The 15,716-nt window shown below is 59.3% G+C and overlaps 1 protein-coding gene across 1 annotated transcript in view; it reads right to left on the bottom strand.

The window, feature by feature from the left end:
* Window positions 1-15,716, bottom strand: part of LRRK1 (leucine rich repeat kinase 1) — a gene marked incomplete in the record, with an annotated part of 134,301 nt that overhangs the window by 37,272 nt on the left and 81,313 nt on the right. The window contains 9 exon segments of the mRNA XM_070053315.1: window positions 2,886-3,162; window positions 4,241-4,400; window positions 4,513-4,633; window positions 5,399-5,571; window positions 5,905-6,069; window positions 8,012-8,226; window positions 8,614-8,726; window positions 9,163-9,292; window positions 14,281-14,357. Coding sequence (XP_069909416.1) covers window positions 2,886-3,162; window positions 4,241-4,400; window positions 4,513-4,633; window positions 5,399-5,571; window positions 5,905-6,069; window positions 8,012-8,226; window positions 8,614-8,726; window positions 9,163-9,292; window positions 14,281-14,357 — 1,431 coding nt within the window.

Genomic DNA, 15,716 nt, shown 5'->3' with positions numbered 1-15,716 from the left:
TTGGGCTTTTGACCTCACGAATGTGTAGGACACCAAGTTCAGGGTCATTCGTTCTGGTGGCCAGAGAGTGCACTGCCTGATTCCAAGTATGTAACAGTCAGTATGGACGGGTGCTGGCCAGGATGGACACTCGGCTGCGGGGAGCAAAAGAGACTCCAGAAACAGACTGGCACGGCGGCTTCTGCCGAAGGAACCGGGGGAGCTTGGTGGGGGAGGGGAGAACCGCTCCATGAATGTTCTGGAACAACTGGATAAACTACTTCCCGCGACATAAAGAACCAACTTGGCGAGGACCACGGGCCCGGAATGAAAAGCTGAACTGCAAAGCTTCTAGAAGAAACACACCAGCTCTTCGATACCTTGACTTAAGCAAATATTCAGAAGAGAAGATAAAATTAACAGGGCCAGCACTGTGGCACAGTGGGTCAAGTCACTGCTTGCGACATCTGCAACCCATATGGGAGCGCTGGCTTCAGTCCCGGCTGCTCCACTTCTGATCCAGCTCCCTGCTCGTGCACCTGGGCAGGCAGCAGACGAAGGCACCCATGCCTGGGTTCCTGCCACCCATGGGGAGGCCTGGATGGAGTTCCTGGCTCCTGGCTTCCGCCTTCTGCAGCCATCTGAGTAGTGAGACAGAAGTGGGTGGATGATCTCCCACCCTCTCTCTGTTGCTTTGCCTTTCAAATCCTCAATCAATTTATTTTAAAAGCAATAATCATAAAAATAAGTTATATCATTAATATAATTATATGATATGTTATATCATTAATTAGTTATATAAGATATGTTATATCATTAATATAAAAGACAACTCAAAGACTGGGAGAAATTTGCAAACCATGTATCTGATAAAAAACTTGGGTCCAGAAGATATAAATAACTGTAAATAAATTTAAAGGACAACATAAAATAGGCATGGAATTTGAACAGATGCTTGACAAAAGAATGCAGCAAAGGCCAAGAGCTCATGGCCTGTGTTCAGCCTTCCTGGTTAGGAAGAAGACGCACAGTGAGAACACTGGAATACAATCTCACATCCCTGGAAAGAGCTAAAGTTGGAAAGACTGGTAACCACCAGTGTTGGGAAGGAAACAGTGACAAGAGGCCATCATTTCTTGAAGAAACTTTTTGGCCCAACAATTCACTCCTCGTAATCACCTAAGAGAAATGAAAACCCACGTCTACGAAGACTTCCGACTTTCGGGGCCAGCCTTGTGTGCGGGGGGTGAAGCCGCCACCTGTGACACTGGCTCCCATATCACAGTGCCGGTTTGGGTCTCGGCTGCTCTGCTTCCAATCCAGCTTCCTGCCAATGCGCCTGGGAAGGCAGCAGGTGATGGCCCAAGTACATGGGCTCCTGATACCCCTGTGGGAAACCTGGAGAGAGAGAGATCCTGGCTCCTTGCCCAGACCTGCAGAGCTGGCTGCAGTGGGCATTTGGGGCATGAACCAACCAGCGATGGAAAATCTCTATCTCCCCTTCTCTCTCACTGTGCCTTTTAAATAAACAAATAAATCTTTAAGGAAAAAGACCGTGTAGCAGCTATGACCATAATAGCCCGAAGCTAGAAACAAGCCACAGGTCCACACGCCAGTGGAGGCAAAGCCACACTATGGACGGTGATTCAGCAAGAGACAGCGACCTCCCGAGACACACAGGGCCTGGTGCGTCTCAAGTGCACCGTGCCGAGGGGCGGAAGCCGCCACAGGCCGAGCTGCGTGATGCATGCCCTCATGAAGCTGGAGGACAAGAAGGCAGAGGCCCCGGGGCGGCCTGTGGGGCCGGAAAGTGACCGGAGAGGGTGTGTGGATATCCCGTGGTGCCCCTTGATGCAGGTGCTGGTTACAGTCGGAGACGTTCGTCAAGCTGCATAGAGATCTGTGCATTTCACTGCAAACAAACTTTCCCCCATTAAACAAGAGCAGCAGCCGGGAGCGGCACGTCCAGGGAAGGACCCGCCAATGGAGTGGTTTCCTGGCGGGGCAGTGGGGCCACGCGGTGGGGGAGGGGAGGGGCTCTGAGTCTGGAAGCGCCACTCCCCAAGCAGGGGAGGGGAGCAGCAGGCAGGGGACAGGGTGGAAGGCGGGGCTCTCAGGCACGTGGTGCAGGCCCAGCAGGCCCCCTGGGTGGGAGTCATTTGGAAGCTCTGGCCTGTGGCTTGCAGGGTGGCCCCTGCTGGAGATCTGAACACTCCCTGCAAGGTGCTGGGGCATCCTGGCAGCCGACTCAGTGGCTGGGCCCAGTGTACGGGGCAGGGCCGGCTGAAGGGTCGCTGGGACAAGGGTCCAGAGGCCCTAGGATTCCGGCAGGGGACAGGGAAGGGCAGCCAGCGGTGGCCAGCAGGGTCAGGAGGAGTCTGCGCAGGGCAGCAGCTGGGGGTGGCAGGGCTGGGAAGGGAGGGCAGGAGGAGGAGGAAGGGGATTACCTGGGACTGAGGTCTGGGGGAATGGGCAGAAAGGTGGCCCGGGAGGGGCCCACACGGCTCCTGGCAGCATCCGCCCTGGGAGCAGGCGAGAGGTCTCCAAGGACGTGGTCACGGTGGACCACAGCTGGGGCCAGGTTGCGTGACTGCACACGCATCACCGCCGCTTCCATCATCACCGCACACGCGAGCCAGCGAGCCCCCACATTGCTTTAGTGCCATCCCTGCATGATTTCCGACACCGTTTCAACCCCCGAAGAAGAGAAGCCAATGGCCGGGAGGTCGTGACCACTATCCTGCTCCCCAGCCCTGTGGGCTGGTCGTCGCCAAGGGCTGGCCTGTCCCTGGTGGCCAGTGTGATGGGACAGACCCCTGGAAACCCCGCTCAGGCCACCGACGGCCCCGGAGCCCAACCTCCTTCCTCTGTGGGGGGCAGCTCGCTCAGCCCGGCCCCTGCCTCACCTGTCGTTGGCGACGGGCAGGGCGATCTCAAACTTGGCCAGGAACTGGAAGTACTGCTCCTCCGTCTGCTGGGTGAAGCCCGTGCCCACGAGCAGCATCCTGAGGTCCTCGGCTCGGATCACCCCGTTCTTGGCCACCGAGCGGGAGGCCTTGATGTTGAAGATCCGCTGCAGGCACTCGGACAGCCAGATGGGGTCCAGGAAGTAGAGGTTGCGCAGGCCGTGGCTGGTGTCTGGAAAGTGCAGCAGGGTGCCCGTCTCTATGAGGAAGTTGATGGCTGCCGGGGGAGGTGGAGGGAAGCCGCGTTACCCAGAGAGCCAAAGGGGACCTGGGTGACCCTATCCCGGGGTGGGGGGTGGGGGCCAGGGCACGGACTCTCCCTGGGAGGGATCCTCCGGTCTGACACGCTGGCCCCTGTTGCCCAGGTCAGCAGCCACAGCACCAGTTCCCTGGTGGCCCTTGTGACTCTTGTCAGTGTCCTGAGCTGACGGCCAGCTGGGTGAGGACAGGCCATCTCACTGTCCACAGACTCTGTCTGCAAAGTCACCTGCTAGCTGGAATGCACCAGGGATTCCAAGCCAACTCTCGAGGGCTTTGGCAGGCATTCGCCGATGCACGCAGAGTGCTCGCCCTAGGAGAAGGTTCCCAGCTGGGCCAAGTGAGGCGACTGTGTCCAGCCATCATGCACACTGAGCACCACGGTGTCAGATTCTGTCTGTCGCCGTGACTTCCCCGCGTGAAATGGGCCGAGACACAGGGCTAAAGTGTTCTGCAGTGTTCCCAGGCAGGCGACTGCTGCCGCGTGCCCTGCGGAGCAACCAAGCGTGTCGGGTACACTCAGGCACGGATGACAGTGCCATTGGCCATGAAGGCGCTGGGTCACTTAAGACACCTCTGGGCTCTGTGCAGGAGCACACAAACATTGTACCAACTGGCCCATGAGAATGCCGTCACCAAGGAGCCGACTCCCCAGCATCCCCAGGTGCTAGGACTCCATGCTCATTAGGTCAGGGTCCCAAGTGTGCAAATGAACTAGAACAACAGCCAATCAAGAGGCTCCACTGGGGCTGTCTGACCTCTGTCTCCGCCCCGGAGGGCAGGACCAGTGTACCTGGCTCACCAGGAGGCCCTTGGCAGCCAACACTGCGCGTCCTAGGGACTCAACGTGGAAGGAGGAGGGGGCAGAAAGCCCCCCACCCTGTTTCCATTCATGTCGGTACAGTTACGCTGCCCTGCGGTGCCGGGGATCAGGCCAGAGTCGGCGATGTAGCAGCAGGTCCTGTTCCCCAGGAGTGCCCCGGCCCCGGCTCCCCGGGTGGGGGGGGCCCGCCCTCTGCCCCCGTGACCGCGCCCACCGGACTGCAGGTCCTCATAGTCTTTGATGTCATTGTCGGGCGTCTGCTCCACCAGCTGCTCCAGCTGCCTGTCGGTCAGGTACTGCACGTCATCGCCCAGGCTCCGCCACTGCTGCTCGGCCAGCACCGCCTCCTGCAGGCTCAGGTAGCTCCTGGGGATCTGGGGCAGGGGCGGCCTGAGCGGGCGGGGACGCTCCCTTTCTGGCCCTCCGACCCCAGCCCTTCCCCACCTGGAGCGGCCGGCCCGCAGCAGGGACGAGCGCGGTACCCACCAGCCTCCCCGCCAGGCGCTGGCAGCCGATGGAGCTCCCCGCGTCTTTCATGCTGCACGTGACGTGGAAGATCAGCTGCCGCAGCCCCTCGTGGCCTTCCAGGCTCTTACAGGAGATCTCGCTGTGCGGGCACAAAGGGCTGAGCTGCATTGCCGCTACCCCACCCTCCCGTCTTCCCAGGAGTCTACACAACTCACTAACACGACTCGAGAGTTTGGCAGGGCAGCCCCATGTGTTGCTTTCCCGTGTGCCCATTTTACAGAGGTGAAAAGTGAGGCACAGAGGGAGGAGCAGACTCAGACTGGACCCGGGGCTCTGACCCGGAGCCAGCAGCCCCATTATCCAGCCACAGCAGCACCCCTGGAAGCCTTCTGAGTCAGGCTGTGACACCCCCAGGCGGACCCTCGCACTCCACCCAGGGTGAGGGAACCCCAGTGCAGCAGGGGAAACAACATCTTATTCCCACCAGGGAACACTTTCCTAACCCACTGAGCCTCAGGTCGGTCATCTGCAAAGTGGGCACGACAGCCCCCAGCCTGCAGGGCAGACGGGGAGCCAACAGCCAGAGGCGGAGCAGTAAGAAGCCCAGGGTGCCGGTCATCCCCACCCTCAGCCAGCTGACCCTTCCTCCCCATCCCCTCCCCACAGCAGGCTCTGTCCCTGCTCAATGACCCACCAATGGGATGGGGGTGCTCGAGAGTACATCTCCTAGCCCCAGGGGAGCCGTATGTGCTCGCACGGGTCCTGGGCTGGGGAGGCACGGAGAAGGCGTCCCCAGGCTTGGTTCTGGGAGTCAGTGGACCCCGAGGAGCCCTGCCCAGGTCCCAGGCTTCTCCTAGGAAGATGGACAGAGGGTACGGGGTGCATGGCGGGCAGCGGCTCTTACTGCAAGTGCTTGAATGTGATATCCGGGAAGCCGGTGGCTCTGGAGCCGGCTGGTGAGCGGCAGAGCGCCAGCACATAGGCGCGCAGGGTCGCGATCCTCTCCACGCGGAACTTGGCTTCTATCAGGTCCAGGTGCGTGCCCACCACCAGCACCACTGCGTTGGGGGCCTTGGCCTGTGACAGAGAACCGTCCTGCTGAGCCCATCCCCACGCGTCGAACAAGGGACGGAAACCGCCCTGTGGCCGGTGCTCAGACTGGCCCCTGGGGAGGGATCTCTGACCCCTGGCACATTCGGGCAGGTTTCCCACGGCAGCACCTGCTCCACACCTGGGAGGGAAGCCCCGCCCCCTCAGGCATGCAGGGGTTGGGTCTTAGCCTGAGAACCAGGAGGACTGGAAATGTCTTAGCACGGCAGAGCAGTGGGCCCGCGATTCTGGGGTCTCCCCCGAGAGCCCACCTGCCTGACACGTGGCCTCGTCGCCAGCATCACCCCGGCGTCCACTCACCTCAATGTTGAGCAGCCAGAACTGGAGGTTGGCCACGGCCTCCTCCCCCAGCGCCAGGTTCCAGACCACCACGTACAGGGCCTTGTCCGTGAAGAAGCACTGGTTGACAGTGGCCATGCTGGCCGGGCCCCCGATGTCCCAGACGTTGAACACTATGGACTCCACCTACTTGAGCAAGAAGGCGACAGGGATACACTTTACACACCGAGGCCTCACTGGGCCCAAAGCAAGAGCAACCTGGAGCTTCACACGCTGAGCTTGGAGCCCTGAACACTCGCCACCATGCACAAGGCACGGGTGCCCTGTTGGCGGGAGGTGGGCTGCTGGGGGCGTCGGCATCCTGCTACGGGGTGGGGGAGGGGAGGATGGCGCCCGCAGAACACTGGAGGGCATTGTATGTCTCCGTCTGCTGCCCACGGCCAGAGACGTGCCGCCAAGCAGCCTTGCTCTGACGTCACTGCTTAAACCCGGACTTGGCCTCTGCTTGTGCAAGGGCCAGGCCCAGCCGGGCCTCTGGCTTCCCGCGGGTCAGAGGGCGGCGCCCACCAAGGCTGCCGGGAAAGTCCGTCTGCTGCCCCCCTCCCCCGGCCCCCACCGACGTGCAGTCAAACACAGGCTGAGTTGTGAGCTGCCAGGAACGACGGTTTATCTGTCGGCGCGTGAGGTCGCGCTGTGGCCGGGGGAGCAGAGCCCACCCGGATCTGGAGCCAGGAGTCATTTCCGCAAGGCAGCGTTTTGGCCTGGGAGGCGCAGAGCGCGGGCCTGGATTTGTATAAAGAGGAAGAGGGACAGCTGCTGTCAGCTGGCGAGGGGCCAACCACCCAGGGAGCTGCGGGCTCTGCACGCAGGACGGAAGCGGACAGGAGGAGCAGAGATACGGATTCTCGGCTCGGGCCTGGGGCCGCCGTCCGTGGGAGACCTGCTGGGACAACTCCAGGCTGAATCACTGATGCCAACCAGGCAAAGCTGGCGGGGAGGCGGAAGAGCCGGGTGGTGTGACAAAAGCCTGGGCCGTGAGCCAGTTGCATTCTCTCCTGGGGTGTGCTGGGGCAGGCCTGGGGCCGGTGGCTGTCCCGACAGACGGACTCGGACTCTGGAGGACCGGCTCTGGCATCCGGGTTAGCACAGACAGGCCGTGTGGGGCAGCTCGTGGTTCCAGCTGCACCTGCACGCTGATGGTGGGCGCAGGGGCCCAGAGGAGCTCACGGCACATCTGCACCTCCAGGCCCCTGCGACCCGGAATTCCCACGGCAGACACCAGCACAGCAGAGGAGGGTGGTGCTGTCTGCGTGTCCCCAGCTCGGGGGAGGTGCACACTGCCCCGTGCCGTAGCACAGGTGTGCCGATCTCACCAGCGTGCCACGGCCTCTTAGCTCTCTCGAGAGCAAGACCATGTTCCCTTCCTTTCGCCTGGTACTGAACGCGAAAGGGGGCGACTCACAGGTTTGGGGAGGGGTTCATTGGAGATACAAGGGCTCTTCAAAACATGTGTGGAAAATGTGTATTATAAGAAAACCCGTGCAGGGATTTCAACATTTCTTTGAGGCAAAATAAACTTATCTTTTCATGCCGTTTTTCCATGGACTATTAGAAAAATCGTTGTGAGGCTTACAAATGGGACTTTTCAGAACATGGGGTGAAAGTAGGCACCCAGAGCGGGGGAAGGAACACTGCTCCTAGGGTGCCCTTTAGGCTCCTCATTGAGGGTCAGAGGCCGGATCAGCCCTGGAGGCGCGGCCTCTCCCAGACATCTCAATTCGGGGTCTTTGCGGCCGGCCAGGGAGTCGTGTGTTTGAAAGCTCCTTGAGTTGATGGCAAGCACAGGCAGGGTTAATCCCCACTGGCCCCAAGCCTCCACTTAATGCTAACAGGAAAACAGCACGGTCGTGTGAGACAACGATTCGCTGCCCTTGGCAGGAGCTGGTTTGCAACGACACACGGTGGTCCCTGCAAACACCCCAGGCCCCGGGACGGGACGCCTGCCCGCTCGCCTGCCCGAGAAAACCCTGGGCTGTCAGGGGTGGAGGGAGAAAAGCCCAAGGAAGACCCTCCCCACCCCACCCCTCCCCACCACCCGTGGGCACTCTGCGCGCCAACCATCCTTGACCTTGGCTCTGGAGCCAGCCGGCCTCTGGAGCTCCCACTTGGTGGTCCTGATGGTGGCCTCGCCGGGCACCACCTGGGGGGCCCTCCCCGTCTGCAAGATCTCCAGGAGGGTGGACTTGCCCTGGCGCGGGGGACCCACGACGATCATCTTCATCAGCTTGCAGCGCTCCGCCTTGCGCAGCTGAGCGCGCAGGTAGGACAGCGTGGCTTTGGGGCCTGTGCCAATCGGAAAGGGTGAGGGTGGGTGCCCCGGCCACCCATGCGTGGGGACACGCCCTCCTCTCTTAGGAAACCAACCCTGTCCAGAAGGGATAGGCGCTGCTGATCTGACAGGGACAGCGAAGGGAGCCCAGGGCAGGATATGAGCCCCCCCCCGCCCCCCGCCAGGGTGGCGCGTGACAGTCCAGAACCTAAGGACAGCTGCCGTGAGGTCAGACTTGACAGTCCTGTTACAGGTGCCCAGTCAACATAGGGCCCTCGCAGCTGGCAGCCGAGGGACCCCCTGACAGCGTCTTCCCAGACCCCGAGGGGCCCTTTCTGCCCTGGAACCCAACAGGTGCACTTGAGTCATCTTTCCAAGAGGCGCCGCCGTGGCCGTCCTACCTTCCTTTCTGATCTCGGCAGGCACATTGCTGATGTGCAGGTCCTCAATGTCCAGCTGCCAGAGGTTGCCCAGCTGCCCCAGCTCGGGCGGGAGCTCTCGGAGGCCGGGGTTGCTAAGGACACACGCACCCGTGAGCGAACACACACACGCACAGGCATCCTGCAGGCACCCCGACAGTCTCGAGTGTCCCACTGGAACCCCAGGTCCAGCTCTGGCTTCTACACGTAGGTGCCCACCGCTTAGGGCTGGGTCCCCTCCTTCTACAGAGACGGTCCCTGCCTCCTCTGCAGGAGGCCTGCCACTTGACACTGGTGGCATTTTGTGTTGTCCTCAGGCCTGGCAGGCTCGGGCAGGGACGACAGGGTGGCTGTCACCCGAGCCATGCCGCCAAAGCGTGCAGCACCCGTCCTGCCCCCGGCTGTCACTCCCCCACCTCCTGGCCCAGCTGCAGGTCTGAAAACCCCACAGCCGCTTCTGGGTAAGCAGATGGCTCCTTCCGGCCTGGCCAGCCTGACCCCAGCTGCCCCCCCCCCCCCCCCGGCACTTACTTGCCCAGGTAGAGCTCAGATAAGCTCTTGAGCAGGCAAACGGATGGCGGGACCGCGTCCAGGTGGTTGTCATTCAGACAAAGGACTTCCAGAGAGTCGCTCAGGAAGGCAGGGAACTCCAGCACACAGGCTGCAGAGAGAGGGCAGAGCGGACCGTGGGCCACCGCGCCGGCCTGGGCCAGCACAGGTGCAGGCCAGGTGGCTGGGCGGCTGGGCACACGGGTGCCATCTCCAGAGCGCACCCTGGCATAGCCATCGGCGATCGCCCAGCTATCTGAATTCTCCAACTGTCCCTGCACACCTGTGACAGGGCTCCCGGCTCCTGGCAGCAAAACAGAAGACAGCTGACACCCCAGCCTCGGGGGTGGGATAACACACGGCTGCTACAGAGCAGGGGGCAGGCCACGCGACAGGTGCACAGCTGGACCGAAGAGCTACTGGAAAAGCGAGGTGCAGGACCAGATACCTGGAAGGCTTATTTTTTTTTAAAGATGTATTTATTTGAAAGGCAGAGTTAGAGAGGCAGAGAGAGAAAGAGAGAGAGAGAGATTCTTCCATCTGTCGGTTCACTCCCCAAATGGCCACAATGGCTGGACCTGGGCTGATCTGTAGCCAAGTGTCAGGAGCTTCTTTCGGGTCTCTCACATGCAGGGCCCCAAGGACTCAGGCCTCCTCCACTGCTTTCCCAGGCCATAGCAGAGAGCTGGGTTGGAAGTGGAGCACCTGGGACTCGAACCAGTGCCCATATGGGATGCCGGCATTGCAGGGGGTAGCCTTCCCATTATGCCACAGCGCTGGCCCCAGGCTTATTATTGTACCAGAAAACACAACAGACATGCACATGTGCACAGACACACACTCCATGCACACGTGGGAATACATGTTACACACATGCATGCATACATACCACACATGCACATGCATGTGTCTGTTCTGTGAGGGGTCTTCAAGAACTGAGTGGAAAATGGGTACTACAAGAAAACTATGTGCCCCAGCGCCGCGGCTCACTAGGCTAATCCTCCGCCTGTGGCGCCGGCACACCGGGTTCTAGTCCCGGTCAGGGCGCTGGATTCTGTCCCGGTTGCCCCTCTTCCAGTCCAGCTCTCTGCTGTGGCCCGGGAGTGGAGGATGGCCCAGGTGCTTGGGCCCTGCACCCCATGGGAGACCAGGAGAAGCACCTGGCTCCTGGCTTCAGATTGGTGCAGTGCACCGGCCATTGCGGCCATTGGAGTGTGGTTCAGAATGCCGGGAAATGCACCTGTACTGCTTCTTCCATTCCAACGGCGAGTTCACCAGCGACCCTGCCACGCCTCCTGGGCCGGCGTTCTCTAAGATGCCAGCCGGCTCCTCGGGGTGCCGGTGCCTTGGTCAACTGGGCTAGTCTCAAGATTACCATGAAAACCACACCAACCCTGCCCTGTGCACAGGCACCAGAGCGTCTGACCGCAGAGAGGCGGCAGGCACATGGGTGGGGGCCACACCTCTGAAAGGCGGGCATCCGCTCCCGGCAGCTGCCCTGGAGCCGGGAGGCTGGGAGAGCCAAAGAGGAGACGGGTGCCCCAAGCTCTGCCCGCACCTGCCACCCCAGACACGGACGGCAGAGGAGCCAGACTCTCGTGTCGGGTTGAACCACGCTCGGCTGCCCTCGCTCACGCCCACCCCGTGAGCTCTGGCTGTGCTCCCCTTGTGGGGCTGTGGGGCGACCTGGCCGCCGGGAGCAGGAACCCCAAGATGGGGCCTGCGTGTGCACAGGGCGTGTGTGCAGGTAACTCGGGAGTAGACCCTGCTTGTGGGAACCTTCACCACGCCTCCTTTCTTTTCAGCCCACAGGGAGGATGGGCGCTTGCCCGCCCCGTCCCATTTCCAAGGTGAAGACCACTTCCTTCTCAGACAAGGCGTCCTGGACCCCCGGGCTCTTGCCGTCCACGCCCAAGGCCCCGCCTTGGTGTCCAGTACCGGGCGCGAGGAGTGAGCAGCGAGCCTCACACAGGGGCAACACCCGGCAGACTTCCTGGCCCCGGGGTCAAAAACCAGGCAGGCTGAGCCGGGAGGGACGGTGCTCAGGATTTATAGGCTGCGATTATTTATCCCTAAGTTATTTATGACTCCGCTGGTCTCAGTGTTCCCGTAACCCTCGATTATTTTTGGATGCGGCCCCTGCTAAGATGACTGGTTGGATGTATGTCCATCTGCCTGGGATTCAACTTATTCATCTGCAAACAAGCTCTCTTTCGGGATAATTCCTCCCCTCTCCCCTGCGGTCAACAGCCCTGAAGGAACCACCCTGCCCCGAGACAGGGCTCACCGGCCCCGCCCCGAGACAGGGCTCACCGGCCCCGCCCCCTTCTCTCAGCGTGGGCATTGACTTTCCAGGTGAAACTGCAAAGGAGGCCTTTGTCACCTGCCAAGGCTCCACCCCGGCTGTGGCCTCCGCACCTGCTCCCCAGGCTCGCTCCCGCGGGGCCCCACAAAACCCATTTTCTAGAACACCAGCACTTGTTCCTATTATGCTTTTCTTCTTTATTTAAAAAAATATTTATTTTTCATTTTACTTGAAAGGCAGAGAGAGAGACAGACAGACAAAGTGAGATCTTGTATCCACTCATCTGCTCCCCGAGTGCCTGCAACAGTAGAGCGCGTGTCAGGCTGAAGCCAGGAGGAAGGACCCCACCTGGGTCTCCCAAGGGGGTGGCTGGGACCCAAGTACCTGAGCCACCCCCTGCTGCCTCCAGCGGGCATATCAGCAGGAAGCTGGAATTGGAAGAGGAACCGGGACTCGAACCCAGGCCCTCGACACGAGCAGGTGTCCGAGCGGCACCTTAACCCCTGCACCAAATGCCTGCCCCGTTGTGCTTTCCACTGTGCACCTCGCCCTTCCTGTCTGGGGCCTCCCGAGTGGCTGCGTCCCCTGGGTGCTGGGCCGCCTCCTCCTGCCCCTCTCCATGGTCCCAGCAGGGGCTGTGCAAGGCGCAGAGACAAGTATCTGGAAGCTTCTATGTGTGCCAGACGTCTGCAGCAGGCACACACCCTGCACACACGCTTTTATAAAAGAATGCTTCAAAAAGTTTGTGAGAAAATGGGATGGAAAGTTAAGCTTATTTTGGTATAAGAATTTTGAGATCTATGCATAGTTGCCTCATAACACGCATTTCCATGGATTTTTTGGAGACCCCTTCAAACACATGAGTCTCAAAAGTACCCTTGTGTGTTTTGTGCATACATGAACACATGCCACCCACACACACGTGCTTGGATGCATTCCTAGTTGACTCACACTAGCTCCAGGAAGGCTCAGCCTACCAGCATAACCAGGATCCCCCGGCTCCTCCCACACACCCTTCGTGGGTCTCTCCTTCCTTCCAAATGCAATCCGTAGGTTTGGACTCCATTTCTCCCAAGGCCCTTTGTTTAAAAAGGGATCGGCTGTGCAACCCGTAAGTGCATTTCCCTATTAGCAGGGATAAAGACGTTGCATCTCTTCCTGGCTGTCTGGACTTCTTACAAACTATCCCTATCTGTAAGTCATTTTTTGCCTACTGGGCTGTCTTTTCCGAATGAGTTTGCAAGCATTCTTTGTATCCGAGGGATGCAAGCCAAAGTGTGTTGCAACCCTGTCATGGTCTGCTTGCGTTACGACTGGTTTATGGTGCCTTTGACTCAGCAAAACTTTTCAGTGTCCACAAAGCCAAAGATTTCCATCTTTTTCCTTGACGATCGCTGGATTGCTCAGCTCGCTCTTAAAGTTCCCTCCCACCTCTCAATGTTACACACAGTCTCTTATGTGTTATTTTCCATTTGTCTTTTACACCTAAACCTGCTGTCGCATGGGCATTTGTGTAACTGAAGCAAAATGAGATTCCCGACACTATTTAACATCGCATTCTTCCCCCTAAATTGGAACGCCACCTTTGTTGTTAATTAATTAAATTCTAACGTTCACTTAGGTCTATTTTTGGATTCTCTTATGTGTCCTACTATAATGTGCTACCTTTTTGATCATAAATAAACACACGTAGCTCTCTGTGACTGATCTACATGCCTATCATACATGTAAACACACACACACACACTCGCTCATTAGGAAGTGCAGCAGGTGCACCGACTTTAGCTCACCTCCTGCCAACATGTGCTGGCATCTACTCCCAGCTCGTGCCTACCTCACACATCTGAGCCTGCCAACATCGATCTATTAAGCTAAAAAAAGCCAATTAATTACATTCAACTGGTGTAAATATTGGTTCCTGTTTTCTGGAGCAGCTTCTATGGGGGTGGCTGGCTCCAGATGTCTTGGCTTCGAGGGTACCAAGGAGGGGTGACTGCTCAGTGGGAGGGCAGGTGCACCTTCCCTGCACCCCACGAAGACAATGCAGAGGGGGAGCCTCTCTCCCTAGGAGCAGCCCTGCCATGCTGGCCGTGTGGTTGGACCAGGACAGCTCCAGAGGAAGCTCCGAGCCTCCCCTCTGCCTGCGGGGCCCTGGGGACTCTAAGAGACACTGCAGTGTGTGTGTCAGAAGCTCTGAACAGTGACGGCCTCCTGCCCCCTGGGCTGGAGCCCCTAGGCCTGGCCTGGGCAGAACCCAGGATCTACCCCAGGCAGCCACAAGACAGTGAACCCCAGTGCTGTGCTCTGGACTGTGTCCCTGTCACCCAGACGCTCGGCGGAAGCCCTAACTCCACAGGCTGATGCCCGGAGTGGGCTCTCTGGGGGGTCGCTAGGTTTAGCTGAGGTCGTGAGGGCGTGGCCTCTTTCCAAGAGGAGGGGAGACGGTGGTGGCGGGGCAGGTTGGGGGGGGTACTCTCCCTGGAGCTGACCACGCTGCTGCTCTCAGCCCGACCTTCTGGCCGCCAGAGCAGACCAAGACGCCCTGGGCACCTGGTCCTCGCGTGCCAGGTGCAGAGAATCAGGGTGGTGCACACCCGGCTCCCCTCAGGAATCCAGGGCTCCTGGGCACCCAGTGTCCACAGGGGACCCGAGCAACAGCCGGTAACTGTTGGCTTCTCCGCCCCACGTGGATATCTGTGCCGGTCCAACAGGGACTGAAGGGAAAGCCCCAAATACACCGCCTGCCCCTCTTCCCACCCTCCCTCCGGCTTCCCACACCCACCACTTCCACGCACCTGCCTCGGGCCCTGAGCGCTGGCGCCCCCTGGTGGTGAAAAAGGAAATGCGCTTCGTCTTAAGCCCATCTTCGTTTCTGTAAGGGGTAAAAAGTCCCAGTGTGAAACAAGCATGACAAGAACACTGCAGCTCCGGCGGTGGCCAGAGGACGCTGAACCGGGAGGAAACGCTACCTGCAGTGTTTGGGACCCTGCAGCTTATGTGGAAGGAGGGCCCACGTGGGGGTCCCGGGAAACCGCCCCAGGCTGCCTGACCCTGGCTGGGTGGGTGGTGGGTGTGCCTGCCCGGGCGTTTCCTCGCCCAGCCGAGCACACCAGAGCCCAGGAGAGCCCCCTCGGGGGGTCAGTCCCCCTGAGTGCTGCAGAACCGGCCCTCAGCAGATGCACGCGGGCGGGGGCTCAGGAAAGTTCGGGCTGCAAAACTTTGTGCACCAAAGTGTGTCTCTCTTTCCATTCCCTTTCCCACGGACTTTCTGCAGTATCTGTGTCAGCGCAGCGAGCGAGTGGCAGAGACTTTGTGACGGTTACAGTTTAGGCTGAAGAGAGCCAGGGACAATCAGACTCGGGCTGCACCGTGTCCCACGCCCGCCCGCTGAAGTCCCGAACCCTTGAACTCAGCTCGGGACAGCTTGAGCCTCCGAATGCGAAAGTCCCAAGTCCAAGGCGTTTTTGCTTCCTACATGTTCTACATGTGGACACGATGCCAAAGTGGATGATGCCACACTTGACCCCAAGGGACGGTCACAAACCCCAGTCACACTAAAAATATCACACGGGGCTGGCGCTGTGGCATTGTGGGGTAAGCCTCCCCCTGGGACCCTGGCATCCCACGTGGGCACCGGTTCAAGGCCCGATCCAGTTCCCTGCTAATGCTCCTGGGAAGCAGTGGAGACGGCCCAAGTATTTGGGCCCCGGCATCCACGTGGGGAGACCCAGATGAAGCTCCTGGCTCCTGGCTTTGGCCGTCTGGGGAGAGAAGCAGCGGATGGAAAATCTCTCTCTCTCTCCCCCTCCTCTCTAACTTTGTCTTTCAAATAAATAAATCTTTTTTAAAAACAAAATATGTTGTATAAAATTACCTTCAGGTTATACTGAACAAGAAAAGGAGCCAGCATGGTGGCAAAACAGGTAAAGCTGCCGCCTGGGACCCCAGCGTCCCTTATGGGCTCCGGTTCGAATCCTGCCTGCTCCATTTCTGATCCAGCTTCCTGCTAGAGGCCTGGGAGACTGGGGAGTGAACCAATGGATAGAAGACCTCTCTCTCTCTCTCTCTCTCTCTCTCTCTGTTTATAACTCTGACTTTCAAATAAATAAACCAATCTTTTAAAAAAGGAAACAAGACACCTGGTATATTTATGCAAATATCCCACAATCCGAAAAAGTCCGGAAGCCGAAGCCTTTCTAGGCCCAAGTGGGTAAGGGGCGCTGAGCTGTGG

Source organism: Oryctolagus cuniculus, chromosome 12, assembly GCF_964237555.1.
Source record: "Oryctolagus cuniculus chromosome 12, mOryCun1.1, whole genome shotgun sequence".
NCBI lineage: Eukaryota > Metazoa > Chordata > Mammalia > Lagomorpha > Leporidae > Oryctolagus > Oryctolagus cuniculus.
The sequence above is the reverse complement of the archived record's forward strand: the minus strand, read 5'-3'. Positions and strand labels throughout refer to the sequence as shown.